The sequence below is a fragment of the Podarcis erhardii genome (genome assembly GCF_964252035.2).
Source record: "Podarcis erhardii genome assembly, chromosome: Z".
NCBI lineage: Eukaryota > Metazoa > Chordata > Lepidosauria > Squamata > Lacertidae > Podarcis > Podarcis erhardii.
Window position 1 is genome coordinate 40665806 of NC_138504.1, and position 18756 is coordinate 40684561.

The window sequence follows — 18756 nt, forward strand, 5'->3', positions numbered from 1 at the left end:
CAGATTAGTGAGCCACTGATGCTGTGGTTGCTGCTTTTGAGTTCTGTAGCTGAGTAGATTATGTGGGCATAGTTGGCATTTGCTTGTTGCAGGGTCTATATCGCAGGTTTAACTATCTGCAAGGTGATTAATCATCTAGCAATTTTAGATTAGAGTGTTCTTCCTTGCTGAATCTTACAGCCTGCAGAGACTTCTTTTGGTTCAAAAAAAAAAAAGTGCCAGAATAAAGATACATGCACCTGCTTGTAGTTTGGCCCTCCCGCTACTGGTTCCCTGGAATTTGTGGATATTCAGTAAGTTATGACACTCAGTTAATATGTTAGTGCATAGCCAATGGCTAGGAATGATGGGAGTTATAGACCAATAACATCTGGAGGACCGTAAGTGTTAATATTATAGTAGTTTGCCGAGAAAGCTTATATATATATACATATATATTCCAAGGTGGAAGTCACTTTACCATTCTTCATTTAAGCTTGCAGGTTTTCTTCTCTGTAGCTAATAGCAGCTCCAGGGGGTGTGATCTGAACCAGGCTGCAGCAGCAGTTATCTCCCATCCCACAGACTAAGGGTTCTGCAATTGTTTTTACAAAAAGAAAATTAATGTCAGAAGCACCAAAATTATTGCTCCAGTATCACATGTAGTTTGGCCCACATTGGCCCTGTTTATTTATTTTTAAAATAGTCCTCAAGTGCATTATAGGAATGATGAAAGAAAGTTCAAATTTAAAAAATAAAGTTTTAGAAAGAAATGTTGAGCTGGATGCAAAACAGGATCCTTTGGCATTGTTGTATCCAGTAAAGATTATCATCCATCTCTTTGAGATCAAAATCCTTTGGAACAGGATGAGTGTTTATTTTGTCACATAAGTGAATGATACTGAATAATTCCTGAAGAACAGATTCTTTGCAAACTGTGAGCTTTATCACTTTGTCACCATAAGCTTTCAGTAGCATCTGTTGTGGTTGGGCTTGATCAGGCCCACGTCTCTCCCATATAAGCTTTTTGTGGCGGGGGAGGGGGAAGGTAGGTTTGTTTAGTTGAAGGCTGCCCACAGTGGCCTTTGGAAATACTCCTGTAGCTCCATTCTTCCATTAGGTTTTCCATCTGAGGCTGGCACTAGCATGCAGTTTTGACAGGCTCACCACTGCCTTTTGGTCCTTGCCCAGCTGGAAAGCTCTAATCTGCTGCCAATAATACAATAAATGCCATCGGTTTTTCATATGTATGTGTGTTAGTGCCCACTAAACAAGAAGCACTTATAGGACTATAAAAGTGTTGTTAAACAGATCAAGAAATGAACATTTCTGAAGCTTAAATGCATTCCTGAACCAAGTTGTTTAAGCAGAGTTGCTTGTGTGGTGTGATACTGAGGACAACTAAATAAACACAAAAAATTCAGCTGTTGCCCCAGCAACAAAAACGTTCAGTGTGGTCAATACATTGTATAGTTGGAACTGGAGCAGACATTTTTTGTTAAGGTGTTCCAAGATATTTCTATTAGAAATCCCTATTTTTAGTGGCTCATAACTTTCCCTTAGTTCATGCTGGAATATCCTGGACCATGGAGCTTATCTCAATCACTACTAAAAATGAAGAGAGGGGGATTTCTTTATTGTCTCCATTCTTTGGATTCTAGATTTGCAACGTGGTAGGGTCAGCGTGTCCCTTTTACATCAGCCGTACTGGCTTTTGCAGCATGTGTGAAATTCTGCCCAGGGTCAGCCAAGTTACAGTCCTCTGAAAGACAGGGGTTAGTACGTGTTCAGCAGAGAGGGTTATTCAGTAAAGTTCCATTCCACTAAGACTGTTTTCAGCTTAGAGGAGACACAATTATTCTTTCCCTCTGCCCCTCAGCCCTGGCAGTGGTTCCTTCAGTCCACCAGGGGCTACCTGATTATGAAAACTGTTTTCTGTAATCTTACTCATACTGCAGAAGACAAAGAGCTTTCACAGAAATAATAAAAAGACTGGGTTTCTGGTACTAAATAAAAAGCAGTGTGTGCCAGTCAGGACTGCATAGGGGCATATAGACTCATTAGCCTGGAAAAAAAGGAAGCTACCAAAGGAAAGAGACATGGGAAAGTTGAAGGTTGAAAAGGAAGATCATTATCACTATCATTGTCATTTATTCCCATCAGATGTCAATGAGATAAATAACTACAACCTTCAGAAGACATCTGAAGGCAACCTTGTATAGGGAAGTTTTTAATGTCTGGTGTTTTATTTTGTTTTTATGTGCTTTGGAAGCTGCTCAGAGTGGTTGGTTCAACCCAGCCAGATGGACAGGGTATAAATAACGACGTTTTTTGCTAAAAAAAATATAGTAAAAAATTGGGGGTTGTCTTATACATGGATGGTGAATGCACATGAGTTTGAGCTCTGGCGCAGGTGGCCTGGGCTTGGGTTCAGACTCTGATGCAGGTGACCTAGGTGGCCCAGGCTAAGCCTCTTGAAATATGGCAATCCAAACTTTGGGCCACCTCCCACCAGAATTATTCTGCTTGATGTTTAAAATACTGATTTCTTAATTTTGTGTTAAAATAAAATAGGGGTTGTCTTATACATGGGAGCATCTTATACACACAAAAATACACTAATAACATTATTATTATTATCATCATCATTAATAAAATTTCTGTGCTGAGGTCACACATGGGGTGTTCTGTAGTGCTAATGAACTGAGTTATCATAATCCATTCAGGTGAGCAGCAGCTTCTTTGATTCCTTTTCTTTAGTAAAGTTTGTATGTTGGCCATCTGATGACTGCAGAATTAAGGGTTCGTTCCTACCCATCTTTAGCAAATGCCTGCTCCTACTCCACTGAATATCATTTCACTGAAATGTGGTTTTATTGCAAAGTGTCCTGTGACAACATGAAACTCAGTCAATACAGCTTTATTCTTTGACAATTTTGGCTTTGACATGTCAGAGCAAACCAGCTGTCTGCTTGTTTGCCAACCAACTTTCCAGAAATCAGACCAAGTGATGGACAAGAGACAGAAGTACTTTTCACAACAGAGTAGTTTTATATTGATGGCTGGTTTTCTGTTTCTGCTGCCACCATTCATGCTAAATTCTGAATGCTACCCATAGAGTTAAACTAGCCCATTAGTACCATTTATATGTAGTAAAAAGCTCTCAAATTCAGGGTTGTACAAAGTACCTAAGTTTCTAGAAGTTGTAGAATTCTAATGGGGACATTTTAAGTTCTTTAGTGGTGCCACAGAATCATGAGGACTGGGAGACAATATCTATTTGGACAGCATTTAAAATATTTCAACTGTTCACATTTTCCAATCAAGTGTCTTATGATGAAAAAAGCCATCTGTGTTCCTGTAACGTAGACGAAAAGATGTCCAACATGAGCACCATAGCCAGCAGACGGATTGTTTTGGAACATGTGCTTCAATAATTTTTCCCAGAGAATGTTTTAACGTAATACAGAGCAGAAATTGTGTATGTTCCCAGCATCTGATAGCTCTTAAATGTAGAAAAGTGTTAAAGAATTGTCCTCATTCCTAAAACCTCACCATTAAGTTTCTAGCAGCTTTCCGTGTTCCTCAGTAATGCATTTTGGTCTGATGCAAACCTGCTTTGCATTTTTGCTGTATGCATTTCAATACGATCAGTGTCATTTTAAGAAACCAAACATATTAGTGGATACAGTACATATAAGACTCACTTCACACAAGTTATTTTCTTACACAGAAATAATGTCAGTGATGAAGTTAAAATTGATTTACTAACTACTGTATATTTTTAGAAAGAAGTATTAATTTAGGTGCAAAAACATGACTCTGGAAGCCAGCATCACAATCCATGTCCTTGTGATTAGAATTAAAACCCAACGCATGCTAAACAAAAGACAGTGTACACTCTCCACACACCCCTCCCTTTGTAGAGATTATCTCACCATAGGTAAAGCATTATCTGTGAAGCATTCCATAGTCTGGACTGTTGTGTGTTAGGTCTTTGCACTGTTTGACCCTTGAACTTCCAATACAGTCTCTGGGAAGAATCATGGAGGATAGAAGAAAATGGCCAATCATTACATACACTGTAGTGTTTATTTGAGAGGTGAAGGACTAGGTCAAGCAGGTCATGTTCTTTTCAAGGCAGTAGGCAGTGCTCCAGCCATAAATAGATCCTTTTGTTTCTTCAATTTCTTCATGCTAAGCTCCGTGAAACCACATCACTGTTGAGGCCCCATAATACTTCCCGACAAGAGCATTCTCGTTTCCATTACCCCACTGTGAATGCAGAAGAGCAACTCCCTTAAGTCAGAGGAATTACATTACTGTAATGAGGTGGAAATTGGCCCAGTCATGCTCAATATGTCTGACCCTGGAACGAGCTTGCAATGAGCGCACTTTGTTAGATCTGGAGTACATGCAAAATAAGAGTTAAAAAGAAGAAAAATGAAAAGAGAGAATAAGCAAAGATGTTTGTGCATTTATATTCCTTTGGCCAGTCAGGCTACTACACTGGTGACGTAATCCGGATGGAACTTCCTTCATTTTGGATTCAAAGGAAAACATCGTTTTCCACGTAAACAATTAGTCTGACATTTAGTTATGCAGTTTGTGTTAGATGTAACCTTGGATACTAGTAAATAGCTTTGTTGTGGATGTTTTAGTAGCAAGTCATTTACTGCAAGCCAGAAGTGCCTAATTGTCATGCCTGTTCTCAATTTTGGTCTTATGGCTTTGATAGCTTATTTTCTGGTAGTCATTAAAGAGACAGGAATGAAACGTCCAGCAGAACCCTTCCTCCCATCTCTGGTGCTGACAGTGGTACAACTTCAGTAGTTTCCTAATCTTAATAGATGCCCATTTGATTTATTTCTCTGTGTTTGGGGGTTTGGAATATTGTTTTTATCTGCTCACAAATTTATTGACAAATTTCATTTGTCTGCTTTAAGCCCAGGTGAAGAAAGCTTCATGCTGCAACTGAAGGCAGTGCCACCACCAGCAATAGTCACTTATTAGCATTACTGAAGACTTAAAATCGTTCACCAGACATAAAAACTCAGAACCCTCTTTTGTACCCCACCCTTGGTGGCAAACTTAGTTCCTCCTGGTATTCTAACTACCCTCCCCTTGGTGACTGAACCTATATCTTCTCTAAGCCAAGGGCTGTCAACATGGCAATGACAGGCACCAGTTTGCCTGCCCAAAAAGGTCTCAGTAAATATCCCTTCAAAAATCCATGAAGCATGAGAGACTGTTTCATTTTCCTGCTCAAATTCTGTTTGTACTGGTCCAGCCACTCCTAATTTGAACATGACCCCTTAAATATGCCCAGATTTCATTGGACTGGAACCCTCCCTCCCTTCTGTTCTGAATAGAGGAGAGGTGGAAATTGCTTTTCTTTGTGAGCAAGTATGGCAGTGGTGGATATAGGTGCTTTCTCCAAGTCTGTGCCTGTGGAGTAATTGCAGCAACAGTGAGACCATGCCCCCCCGCCCCCGCTTATGTACCCTCATCTGATGGGGTGTGTGCAACCTGAGGCTGCTTCTACATAAAAGGTATCACTGCTGTTCCATCTTCAAACCCCTCCTGGTACTAGGAACCAGTGGGGTGGGGAATGGCAAGGAATCTGCTGGCCCATCCCTTGCCTGAACAATCTCTTCCTCCTCTCCCGACACATCCTGTGTGCCTCCCTCTGTCTCAGATCACTCTGACCCTTCTTCCTCCACTCGGCCTGGCTTCTACCTTATGGGCGGTACCAAACCCCATAAATCACTGGATCCCTCTCCTGGTGCCAAACCTAATAAACTCCCATGGCCCCCTGCCTCCACCACACACTGCCAGTCACCGCCACATAGTGCGTAGTAAAACCATGGGATTCACTTTGAGAGGTAATAATGGCTACCAACTTGGATGGTGTTGAAAGCCAGTTAGACATATCCATGGAAGATAAAGCTATCAAGGGCTACTAGCTACAATGAGTATTTTCTGCCTCCATTACAGGGAATCTCATGTGGGAGAATGCTGTTGTGTTTGAGTCCCGCTTGATGGTCAAAAATTCTTAAAATTTGCATTTGTACATGCAATTAATGAACATTAATGTGAATTTTGTATATTAATTGGAGATTGTAAGACACACTGATACAACTGCTAAGCTATTACACCTCTTGTTACATCATGCTAGAGCTCAATTGTAGCCAAAATGAAGCTGCTTTTAAATATAAATGAAGGTACCATTTTTCTTTTAAATGTATGTGACATGGGGGATGCTATTGTGATACTTGTCTAGTTGTTTGCCACATAAATGTCCACTTGTTTGACCAGTAAGGCACTTTCCAGTGTCTGGTAGAAGAACATAACAGATGAAGTTTGGGCAACATATTTAAGAGGATATATTTAAAGCTGGTCAAGGCTAAACTGAGGCACAATAACAGGCTGTTTCATTTTGTCATTTTTTCCCTGGACAAAGTAAATTTTCCTATGGGAGCAAAACCATGAAGGACATTGACATTAGGAAGGAAATGCATTCTGTAAACTAACAATGATTTATCTCTTTGGGGAATTTATAATGAAATAGCTTTATCTTTATTTAATGATGTCATCCACTTTTTAAAGCCTTAGGCCTTTGTAAAGATTTGAGAAGAATCACACTTCAGATTTCAGCATGTATAGATGTATAGGAGCACTTCGCATATCACAAAGGGACTTCTTCTGTACAGGTACAGGGTGTCTCCATTCTTCAGGAATTACCTGCAATACATATCTCTAAAAATAAAACATATAATATTATATACAATAGAGATAAGTGCTGAAAAAATGTAACAGAACTAGCAGCCCTCAGAAACCACAGTGGATAGGTGGCCAACTTAATGCTGCTATATATTAAGAAAGTAGAGATATGGAGGGGAGAAATGTTTCTAAGTTACTGAGCCTAGTCTGGTGTTTGCTATCATTTGTAACTGATTTATTACCCAGTGTGCCTTCTTTCATATGCTGTACCATATGATTCTTTAAAGAGGGCAGAATGGAACTCAAATGTTTATTTCTTACATTTATACACCTCATTTCTGCAATCATGGAATCCAAGGTAACATACCTATGGCCCCCAGGAGCTCTCCATTCAGGCACTGACTAAACCCAGACTGGCTTAGCATCAGCAAAGGTGGTAGCTTCCTTTGCCTTCAGAGCACACACCGGGACTTTTAGAATGAAATAGCAGTCCTAGGGGACAATTTCCAAAGGCAAAATTGGTGTGGGCGGAGAAGCACCATAGTCCTGATCCAGATTACGAGCCCTATGCCTGCTTTTTATAAATAAAGAAATGTGACCATTTCTAAGCTTCCTAATTAAAAATGCATTCAATGTAATTTGTCCCTCAAGCAGAGATGACTGTCTGTGGCAGTTAAAATGTATCTTCCTGGCTCCCTGTTGTTTTCGTTGGTCATCTCTTTGCATCTTCTTTCACAGAACTGCCTAGTTAGAGTCAAAACAGGGATTTGATCTGATTTTTTAAAAAACACCAAACATGTTCCTTTTATTTGTCTCTCTTTGGTGCCTGCAACACAGCAGATGTAACTTGCAGGCTTTCCACATATTGTACATTTTAATAGACTTTAGTGGGCATTTAGCAAAACACTGAAACAAGGAAAACTATGATTTTGCAATAGCCAGAGCTAAAGGCTTAACCCTTTTTACAACATGCTTATATTTTTCTTCTGTTTGACAGATTTCTTCTCTGATTTTCTTAAGCGTCTGTTTTGTGCCTGGTTCTTAACCAGGCCCAGAGTTATGGTTACATTAGCAATTAAGTAGGTAAGTATCTGGCCAAATTTCACATAGGCTGTGTAGACCTTTACCCAACTTAGCATCAATAACACTTTTATGCACCAAACCCAAAAGTTTCTTTAAAAACTTAAAATGTCTTCTGCTTGTTACTCAGTTCAAACTATGAGATTTGTGGCTCCCCATTCAGTCATTTCATCAGCTTGAGATCTATCAGCTCCTGTTTCGTTTTATTAGGGCAAAATTAGTGAACTAAACGTTTACACTCTTGAGGCTTAATGTGCTAATAAAGGATTGCATAAGTTACCATTTGTTTATAGCACTTGAATGATTATTCATGGAAAAATTATGCAAAGGAAAAAACAGTGAGATCCTTGGGGATATTAAAGCTACGTGGTCAACTTTTCCAAATGTTCCTGCCACAGCTTTCTAAACAGCACTCGTCAGCTTCTGCTGGGCTTTTCTCAAGTTCCCCAAACAGTTTGTAATAATATTTAATACCTTCTGTATGTTATTTCAGTGTATATGTCAGTGTCATCTTGACAATAATGTAAAGAAATAATGAAAACCGAGCATGTGTGTTCCTGTGCCAAGTGATTGGAAAATCATGCTAGACATCATTTGTTTCATTGGGAGGTATATGAACATTAATAGTATGCACAAGAAGTGGATAGGGTGGGGAACTAATAAACAGGAGGGGTATTTGTTAGCAGTTGACATCATTTAGTGGGAACAAGCAGCCAAAATTACTTGCTCTCACGTGTATTTAAAAGCTGGAACTTCTGTCAATAAGACCAGTAACTCTGAAAAGGAGCTACAGAGATTAGTGTGAATACAGAGATTACACAATGTAGCAAATAAATTTTATTTCTCAACTGAGTGGTCTGCTGCAGTGGTTGAGCAACAGATTTCGGTAAACCCAGAACAGGGTTAACTTCTCAAAAAGATCTTTTTTAAAAAAGCAGCATTTTGATTTATAAGAAAAAGAACAACCAAAGTGTTTCAATTGGATTATGAGTAAAACAACAAATCATACCACCTAATCCCTTATACAATAGAAAGGGTTTGACTGTGCAACTAGTTGTTTACTTTGGGTCAGCACTGAGTTTCCACTGGTTTAGTCACCAGCTGATCTATGTTGAAAACTTAAGGGCCTTGATTCAGGTGCCACGGGAAGCTCATTGTTTTAACTGCATTGTTTTGAATAATGCAGTTGTAGGCTGAGCTTGTCTGTGTTCAGCTGCCTCCTCCATCTCTTTGCCTATTGCCATCAAATCAAGTCATAGGGTTGACTTCCATTGATTTCTGCACAAAAACAGGATGCTGCACTGGCTTTGCATGCAGAGGTAATGAGCAGATGTTAGTTAACCAGTTACTGGCCTCAGGATACTGTAGTGGAACTGATATTGCTTTCAGTGATGTATTATTGTCAATAATGGGGAGCAGCGGCACTCTGTTGCCTTTGGGTCTTGGCTTTCTGTGAATATTTGTTTGTTTGTTTTGCTTTTATTCTGTGTATTCTGAATTGTATAGCATCAATACCACTCAAATGTTTAACATATTTTATACTTTCCTCTGTGGCAGTGGAATAAAAATACCAAAAAAATGGACCTGATCACTGCCTTCATTTGTAGAAAATTAGCAACGTAACTGTTTATGGGTATGCATTGCATGCTGGGACTCACTGGTAACATAGATTCAGATCACAATAGCACCTGAAGGTCTCCTTCAATCTTTCACTTTTGTTTATGCACATGGGATGTAAACAATACTTTCAGACACCTGGTCATCAATCTTATGTAAGAGATAGGGATCATGTTGAAGTGTGTTCTCAGATTTTGGTTGAGGAAATGCTCTCCTTTATTAAAGTGTGACTAGTAAAATCCTGGTGAAACCAAGTGCTACATTTAGAAAATATACCACAAAGTTGTCCCAGAACTCATCTTTTGATAAATTCTCCTCACTCTACTCACTAGCCCCATATCTCCCACCATGACAGGCTTCAGAATGGATTCATAATCTCTTAACTGACAGTCTGCTACAATGGTATCAACAAGACTGAAGTAGAATGTCTAAGGGCTTATATTGCAGGACTGAACCAATAGAACTTTGAGAAGCAGCAGTTAGTACACAAAATTCTACACACACACACACACAAAACAGTGTTTCTCATGCAACAACTTCTAGTGTGTGGTTCTGGTTACACCCCTCGACAAGAAATGAGCAGAGCTGCATTTTTGGAAAATGTTCTTGACCTTTTAATATAAGGCCTTCTCAGAAACTGCATAATGCCAAAGTGACTCACCCTTCTAGAGTGCTGAGTGCTTCAAACCCTTATTGATCCACCAGGGCAGACATGCAAGAAGCTGCTTCAGTCACGTGTATGTGTGTGTGAGTGAAAGACAGAGAACAAGAACACATAAAATACACTTTCTTTTTCTGCAATGACTGTAGCATAGAAATGTCCAAGAGGTTTCATTCCATCTCCACTTTAGATCCTTACACTAGTTTTGTATCCTCCTTTCCAAAACAGGCCTTTCATTCTTCTGCTTATATTTTGTGTCAAATATAAGGCCTGGAGATGTGAAGGTTTGCTTAGTTAGCTTTCACCAATGGCACAGCTAAAATCTAGGACTTTGACAAATAAAAAGAAAATACTGTAAAAGTAAGTTTCCACGAGAAATCTATGCCATCTATATTTCTGTAACTCCAGGCTGGAGACTGGGCATAGAATATAAGTATGGTATAGTACCCTACTTTCACTAGGTGGCATCCAACATCTGTCAGTACATTCTTTATTCTGTGGGAAAGAGTTGCTGCTCTTTTGTTCACTGTAGTGAATGCCATGAATCCCAGAGTTCAAACTTTTTTTTAAGGAAACACGCTTGCCCAACTTCCCTGCTTCATGCATGGCTTACCTGCCATTAGCGTATCTGAACCAAGTTTTCACCAGATGCAGAGTAATGTTAGTTTTAGATTAAGGTTCACATATATTTACTCTGATGCACTTCATCACTGCCGAAATTGAAACCCACCAATGTGATTTTGGGCCACTTAAAGCATTCAAAAATTCCTACTCAGATAGCACTTTCATATAGCAAGAGCATCAAACCCATATTTATATTTGTCACATGTTGATTCCATGCATGCCTGTTCCACATGTACAGGCTTTGGTCAGCCAGAGTGAATCCCAACTTCTCAGTGTATATAAACCTAGTTGTATAGATGCAAGTGATCATTGCACTATGTCCAGGTTTCACCCTTTTTCATATATGTACTGTTTTCACTGTAGGATATGCAGAAGACTTGAAGCAGTCCTTACCCCTCTCCTCTCAGCTGCCTAAATCCTAAAGCCCCTATAGAAACCAGTCCTTTCGTGGAGCTTTTTAGCAGAGTCTGAAATGTCAATAATATGTAGGAGCTGAACTCTCTTTCCATTCCTTGGACATTATTGCTTTAGGACCTGTTGTCTCAGCTGAGACAATCTTGTTTCCATCTGGTAGCAATTCTTCAGCCACCTATAGCTAATTCTGTTTCTCCTCTCTCTCTCTCCCTTTCTCTCACTCACTCATTCTCACACACACACACACACACACAGAGAATTATCTTCAGCCAACTTGAGGAAACCACTTAAAAACTTGATAACTCTGTTCCATCTCTGTTGCTTTGCGTGTGTGCTAGCTAAAAATGTGTAGCTTGTTGGCACAAAGACCTTCTCAAAGTTCCAGAGCTGACATCTGTCTGGCTGTGATTTACATGGAACATCCTTGCGTTTCCCATAGATACTCATGCTACAAGTCAATACTAACAAACTGTTTACAGACGGGTAGGGTTACAAACCAAACTCAAAGCATATGTTTTTGTTAGAAATTGAAGATTACGCCCGACGTATTGTTCTGGCTCTGTATGTTATGCTTTTGACAAGTCTCATTAAAGTAATAGAAAAGCCAGTATTTTTTGTGTGGGACTTGGTCTCAAAACTATTCTTGCACATAATTTTGATGACAAATTGCTATTTTTGTTTAATTGGATAGATTCTTAATAGGAATGGATGGTGTAATTCCAGCAGGCCAGAAGCAGTGTTTGGGGAAGCACCTGCCATTTGAGGTCAATGACAATCGTCTTTAAGCAGATGCCACTTTCCTTCTTCCCCCCCCCCCACATAATTCCCATCTGTCTCTACAGGGTCATCCAGCTCTTCCAAAAGCAAATAACATGACACCTAGCAATGTCTTTCCTCAGCATCAGTTTAGCATTAATTGGTGTCTATTTTGTAGGTCCGTCAGAGGTGTCAGCAGCTATGAGGTTCAGCAGGAGACCAACTTGTCCTGATGCCTCGGTGGCAGCCAGCCTGCCAACTCCTCCTGTACCACGACACAGGAAGAGTCACAGCCTGGGAAACAAGTGGGTGTTCCAATCTGCATCATCTTTCTTAGCTCTTACAGTTTACTCAGACATCATTAAGGTTTAATTCAGCAATTGAAAACTCACTGAGAGTAGAAATATTCTTCCCAGTGGTCCCACTCCCCTTTTCTAATCTCACAGGAGTGACACTCATTACTAGTAAAACATCTACCTCAGAACCTCCTTGTCTTATCTTGCAAGTGCTGGACTTTCTGCCTTTTTAGACAAATTCTAGTGCCATTCTTACCCCCAAACTCTGTGGGAGTTGGTATATCACCAGATATACCTTTGTTTGTTTGTTTGTTTAGTTCCCAGTTTACAGGCCAAATAAATTGTGCCTCTGCCTCACCTAGGCTTTCTGAAATAAGCTTTACCGATAGATTTGGGAAGTTTCAACACAGTGGGAAGCATCAGCTTTTCAGATAAGATTTCCAGCATTCTACTTATTCTACCACTGTTAGGAATCTTTGAATTAATACTTATTACTTGCCCAGCATCATCTCATTGAATTTGCTTGGATAGGAATTCAGGACTATTGAATCTCATGGCCTGCAACACTGTAACCAAGCAACTTTTGTAGAAACATCGGAGGAAGAACTTGAAAACTCCCAGATCCCCATCCTATGTTAAGGCAATAACCACTTAATTATACAGGCTGCTTGACCTCACTTCTTAAATAGATTATCAGGCAGCCAATGAGGAGCGTATTAAAGGTCCCATTAGCTACCTTCCACTTAGGACTTGCAGACATTTATGATCATCATACAGTGAGATGATGTCCATGTGGGGAAAAAAGCAGGGAATAAATGGATGTTATCAGATTACATAAGAACATTTTGCTTTTTCCCTCCCCTTTTCCAATTTTCCAGTATGATGTGTCAGTTCAGTGTAGTTGAAAGTAAAAGCGCAACGTTCCCAACAGAGAAACCACGCCACCTGCTGGATGACAGTGTGCTAGAGTCCCACAGTCCTGTCAGAAACAACACATTAAACTCTGTTTTCACCAATGGTATTTCCATAGGTAAGTATTCAATGGTTTGGATACAAAAGTCTCACTGATTCTCTGCTTGCTTTGAAGCTCAGAGAGGCTCCTAGAAATGCAGAATCAGGAGAAAATAAATTGATTTCAGGACTAACAATAATTGGTCATTTGGATAGAAGCATTTTAAAAGTAGTGAAGATCTGCTTTTTGCTTGCCTATAAACCTCACATGACTCACCTCTCTCGTTTGTCTCTGTCTTCCTATCAAGAAGTAACTTGCTAGATTGTGGCAACTGTGTCATAGGGAGTACTCAGTTCTTTTTCAGTATTGTTCTTTTTCTGTGAGTTGTGGCAGCACCTCTGTAAAATAGAGAAATGCTACTGAAGCCAGGAGAGCACAAGCTACTTGTAGGAATGGTCTCGGTAGGAAGTGGAAAGGTGTTTCACAAAGCTTAGCATAAAGCTTAACTTTGGCTGCAGACAAAAGACATTATCAGCTGTTAGGAAAGAAACAGCTATTCTGAGGGGTGTTTAATGGCCAGCACCTTTCAGTGTGGATTTTAGTGGAGTAAAAACTCTTCTGATTTAGACACTGAGGGAAACTCGTCTGATTTAGAGGCTGGTTCCCAGGGCATGAATTTCCGTTTGCAAGAACCTACTTCGTTGGATGCATGATGCACTGTGCTTATCACTTAATAACCTGAATGTGAAAAAGTGCCATTGTCATCTATTGCCTGATCAGCCATCACAGTTCATTGTCATGTTGTGAAGTTCCTTTGCAGTGGAAACCAACCTGGGATTTGGGAATCTTCTGTTGCTGTGGTGGCTGCTGCTTTGCTGAGCACCTGAACAAAAGAAAATCCAAACAATCCAAGTTTGGAAAAGCAAATGAATTGGTTACACTGGTAACTTTAAGTTGCCTTTGAGTAAATGTAATGGGAAATTACTGGTTTAAAAAGCTCTGATTGAGTAATAAGAGGATGAGGAGAAGTAAGGCATCAGGCTGATTTGTCATGGCACCGTCACCTGCTTCATGTTACTTGTCCTGTGTCTTGATTAAAGGGAAATCAGTCATATATTTGGTGTCTGTGCTTTCTCTTTGGCTGGTATGATTATGTTTAATCACTGAAGTAGCAGTGTTAATCAGAAGGTACTATACAACATGCAGCTGTGTGAAGATAATAAAAACTGAAGGACAATTTTTAAATATTTTATACCTAGAAAACTGCAGTGCTACATTGGTCAGGGTAACATTTCCCCCAGGAGCAATTTCTTACCTACATCACTTTCACTCTGGCCTCTTAAGTCTGGCTTCTGTGGTGCATTCTGGAAGTTTCCTAAGGCAAGTGGACTTTTTCTTGTTAACAGATCCCTATGTCCTTTTGTTTTGTAGGAAGCAGTGAAAGCTCAGAATTTAGTGAGGAGCCTTCTTCAGGACTTGAAAGGTGAGTGTCCTCTTTGCCAATAAATAACCTTCAATCAGTGGTATAAGATGTTAGTTGCACTGCAGTTTATATGTATTGAAACCATGTTTCAGTTTACTTCAAGGAATTAATCAGGTCCTGCAGGGTAATTGTGGGGAGAAATATTGCCATAAATGCAGCCATTCTGAGGTTGTGTGGAAGCTCTATCACTCCAAATATTCACTGTGTGTATGCCCTATATTTTGTACTTCCTACACTACATTTAGCTCTTATTATCCCATCAAGCTATAAAATAAACATTTTTCAAACCTACCTTAATAAGAAAACATGACATCTAACTTGTCAATATTGGGCTTTTGTCATAAACCAGAGTCCACATACCCTATCTGCTTACAACACCTTCTTAGAAAGCCACAAATACAGCTGCATTTTCATTAAGCAAATCATGTTCAACTATGTTGAATAGCTAATTCCTCATAAGAAATTAAGCCAAATACATCTGCCTTTGTCTAGCACATGATATCAGAGGTGAAATCTGGTCCAGTTCAGACTTGATAGGCCTTAGTTCAAATGGACTGAGTGGCCTTGAGAAGTCCCACAATTTTATTTACTAAGCTACAAAATTTTCCAACAAAAGATCTTTGAGATAAATAAGAGCAAAATTGTTGAGTCCTTTCCACACTGGAAAAAGGTGTAGTAAAATGATGTGTTAGAAATTATTCAGGAAAATATCTCTCTCATAATGATCCTTCTTTTGCTGATTTGATCCTTCCAAACAACATTTGGAAGGTCACCAGTAAAGTGTACAGATTCTGGTACCTCATCTTGCCAGTCACCCTTAGGAATGGGCCTCCCTCCCGCCTGCACACAGTGGCAGGAGCACACCTCCATCAATACTTTCACTGACACCTGCTGGGGAAAATATGTTTTTATGCCTTTTCTGGGGTGATGCTTATTTCTTATGTCTACAATCACCAGGCACTATATTAAAAGAGGATGCAAGAAATATTTCATGGAGCACAATGATCGTAGTTTCTCACTCTCAGAATAGTGCAAGGAGGGTATGGCCACCATCTTGTTTCATATTTACTGGGTGCACAGTACTTCTGTTTATTATACTGTACATGATATCACATCCTATTTCAAGAAATAAAATTCAGGTTTTCTTTTTCTTGCTGAATGTGTCCTTATTTAAAGTGCAGTAAATTGGCAAAGGTAGGGAGAGTTGCACTTAGATAAAGCAAATATTATATTTTTGAGTTTAGAGCCTTTTGTGTGAGTAACGAAGTCAGGATAGAAAATGTCATTTATAATCTTAAGAGGGTTGGTCTTCCATTGAAACTGTTTGCCTGAGTTCTGTGTGTTGATAGTTGTAAACTAGGAATAGAAGAAATTGATACAAGGGACACAGTGTCCAAGAACACATTACAAAATTAAGTTATGCAGCTTCAACACAGCCAGATTCATTATTCCAACTGATGAACTAAATAATAATAATACATTGTTATTTGTTATTTTTTAGGAAATCTCAAATTTTGGCTATGCCATTATTCAGAAATTTAGCAAAAAAGGGCAGGAGAACTGAAATGTTCACCTCTGAGAAATGCCTTCATTGTAGCTGAAATACATTGCTTGTGCTAGGGATATTCTCCCCTCAAACAGAATCTCCCACACTGTAAGGAGTCAGGTACAGCTTGCTGATTGACTCCTTCTGCTGAAGGGCTCCCAACCACCCAGAGCAGTCCTGCTTAGCAACACAGAAGCTAGATTTTGTTTGAACTCGACAGTCTGATGAACATTTAAGCATGCTACCCGCTCCCCCACAAAAAATCTCTCCTATATCCTAGTTAGAGCCTATTACAGGTAACACAGGGAAGTTTTTTGTGGTGTGCCTTCGGGCTTGTCCCTCCCCTCCAATGCCTTTTTCCCATGACCAGGGCAGGAAAGGAGCTCATAGATTGCTTCAATTTGATGCTTGGAGCTGGAGGCATATGTTTTGGTATCAAAACCGGGGAGCAAAGGACGTTCCAGCCTCAGGTCTAGGCAGGTGTACGGGTTTCGAGCAGAGCTACTAGAGCTCCTTGTCTGGTTCCTTTTCCTTTAGCCTAGCTACCTTGCAGTGAAATGGTGGGAGATGCAGCTGTTCCCCCCACCCCCCAGCCAGCATCAGGTAACATGTAGTCAAGGTGTGAGTTATTTTAGATGCCCAGAGGATGGATTCTTCAGACTGGAGTAATCAGAACTGTTTCTTCAGGCTCTGTCCTGCCTTTCTCTGATTTAAGAGGGGATAAGGCACATACCCAATTTCTTTTACAAAGATGCTATCCAGCAAGGCATTTAAAAGGCAGTGTCATGTTTCAACCTTGCCCAGACCACAAATCCTAGGTGCCCTCAGGCAATGAACAAGGGTAGTAAATGCCTTAAGAACTAATTGGATTGCACCGCATCCTCCCATATCTTGCTTTATTGCGGTCTACACACCCAAAATACACAGTACAACAATAGTAAATATCAACAGTTATTAAGGTGTAAAATTGGCCTTGCTAGCCAACATAGGAGTTTTAGCCTATACATAATGGTTTCTGATTTTTACTGCCTCCGAGAGGAATTTTGCTACAGCCAGTGTAGTAGTATCAAACTTATCCTCAAGGAGAACCTTGACATGAAATGAGTCAGCAATTCCCGGTTGTTCTGTTAGTATTAGATTGATTAGATGCTTTCTAACCCGTTTATATAGACTACAATGCAATAAAATGTGTTCCATACATTCAACACCCTGGGAACATGGATACAGCCTGTCTTAGTATGGGAAACCAGCCAATCTTCCCCTCAGCACTTCAGAACAGAAAACGTTTAATCTGGCTTTGGAAAACAGATGCCGATAGTTAGATACAGTCAAATTCTTAAGGTAGGGAGATGACAAAAGAACCCTGAAGGTATTGGATTCCTGACACAGATGGACCACAGGGCACATGTGAGCAACATGCAAATTTGTGAACCATTCCATATTTTTTGTGCTTGCTTGGGCAGCACATAAACTAAAATTGGAGCAATACAGAGAAGATTAGCATAGTCCCTGCTCTTCATACTCAGAGTAGACCCATTGAAATTAACATGCATGACTAACTTAGGTTCATTACTTCCAGTGAGTCTACTCTAAGTAGAACTGAGTTTACTATAAGCTTTTGATTGTCTTTGCTGAAAGAGACAAAAAAGGCTACCACTATGGAAATTTTCACAAAGAAGTTGTTGACTTCTCCCTGGGACTGAGAGTCCAATTACAGAATGTTGTGGAGTGGTCTTGTCTACATTCCATCCTCACTTCCTTTCAAGAAGAAAGCACTTGCCAGATTTGATTGTTTCCCATTCTAGGCAGGGTGAGGAAGTCACTGGACAGGTGGTTGTTAGGGAACAGGCTGTTAGAGAATAGGGGTGAGTTTGGCCACATAACCTGGCTGAAGATCACTACACACACAGTTCTGTCAGATTGGGGAGCACACATGGGGCTCAGGGCAACTGGAGTAGTCTGAAAGCCAACACAGCATCAACTTCCTGGAGCTTCATACTGTCTCTTTTGGCCTTCTAGAAAAACCTATGGGTCACCATGTGTTTATTCAATTAGTTCAGCAAACACATATAACAGTGGGATGCAAAGGGGGGGGGGGGGTACTCAGCCACACACTCTCCATAAGGAGACCTTCACTGTAATTGTTTGGGCCATATATAACCTGGTATGGAATGACTGAGCAGGACCATCATCCAGGAGTCCAAACACTCAAATATTCAAAATGGTGACACAGCCCTTTGGGAGACCCACAGACAGACAGGTCAGAAGCTTTGTATCACAATGCCAGTATGTGGAATCAGAATACATAGACTGGCCAGCTGTGTGCGTTTTCCTTCTCTCACCCTGATTCCTATGCTCCTCAGAAAGATGAAAGAAAAGTGGTATTTATATCAATTGAACTCCACTGGTCGAAAAGGCCTTGGTTCTCAAAGCTAGTCAAAATGTCCATGAAACAACATTGGAACAGCATGTCCCAGAGACCATTTTTTCAACAGCAACTGCATATATTCTAGCTGGCAGCATAGATGTTAAGCAAAAGTGGCTAAATTGTTTTTGCTACTCTGATAACTCTTTTGGCATCTAAGCATTTGTTCAAAGTTACAAGCCTTCCTGGAGAGATTTATA

At 40.0% G+C, this 18756-nt stretch overlaps 1 protein-coding gene and 1 long non-coding RNA gene across 16 annotated transcripts in view; one reads left to right on the forward strand and one right to left on the reverse strand.

The window, feature by feature from the left end:
• RALGPS1 (Ral GEF with PH domain and SH3 binding motif 1) overlaps positions 1 to 18756 on the forward strand; it is a 232575-nt gene that overhangs the window by 197624 nt on the left and 16195 nt on the right. For 6 of the 9 annotated variants that reach the window (XM_081847627.1, XM_081847632.1, XM_081847630.1 and 3 more), the window contains exons 13-15: positions 12033 to 12159; positions 13029 to 13180; positions 14534 to 14585. In XM_081847627.1, coding sequence (XP_081703753.1) covers positions 12033 to 12159; positions 13029 to 13180; positions 14534 to 14585 — 331 coding nt within the window. Of the gene's footprint in view, positions 1 to 7699; positions 8466 to 12032; positions 12160 to 13028; positions 13181 to 14533; positions 14586 to 18756 lie in introns of those variants that run through there. The other 3 variants (XM_081847633.1, XM_081847634.1, XM_081847635.1) reach the window with 2 other exon arrangements.
• LOC309333858 overlaps positions 6536 to 18756 on the reverse strand; it is a 32789-nt gene continuing 20568 nt past the window's right edge. For 4 of the 7 annotated variants that reach the window (XR_014152707.1, XR_014152708.1, XR_014152709.1 and 1 more), the window contains 2 exons: positions 13375 to 13500; positions 6536 to 6736 (listed from right to left, as the gene is read on the reverse strand). This is a non-coding gene — a long non-coding RNA (uncharacterized lncRNA). Of the gene's footprint in view, positions 6737 to 9989; positions 10377 to 13369; positions 13501 to 13933; positions 13986 to 18756 lie in introns of those variants that run through there. The other 3 variants (XR_014152711.1, XR_014152712.1, XR_014152713.1) reach the window with 2 other exon arrangements.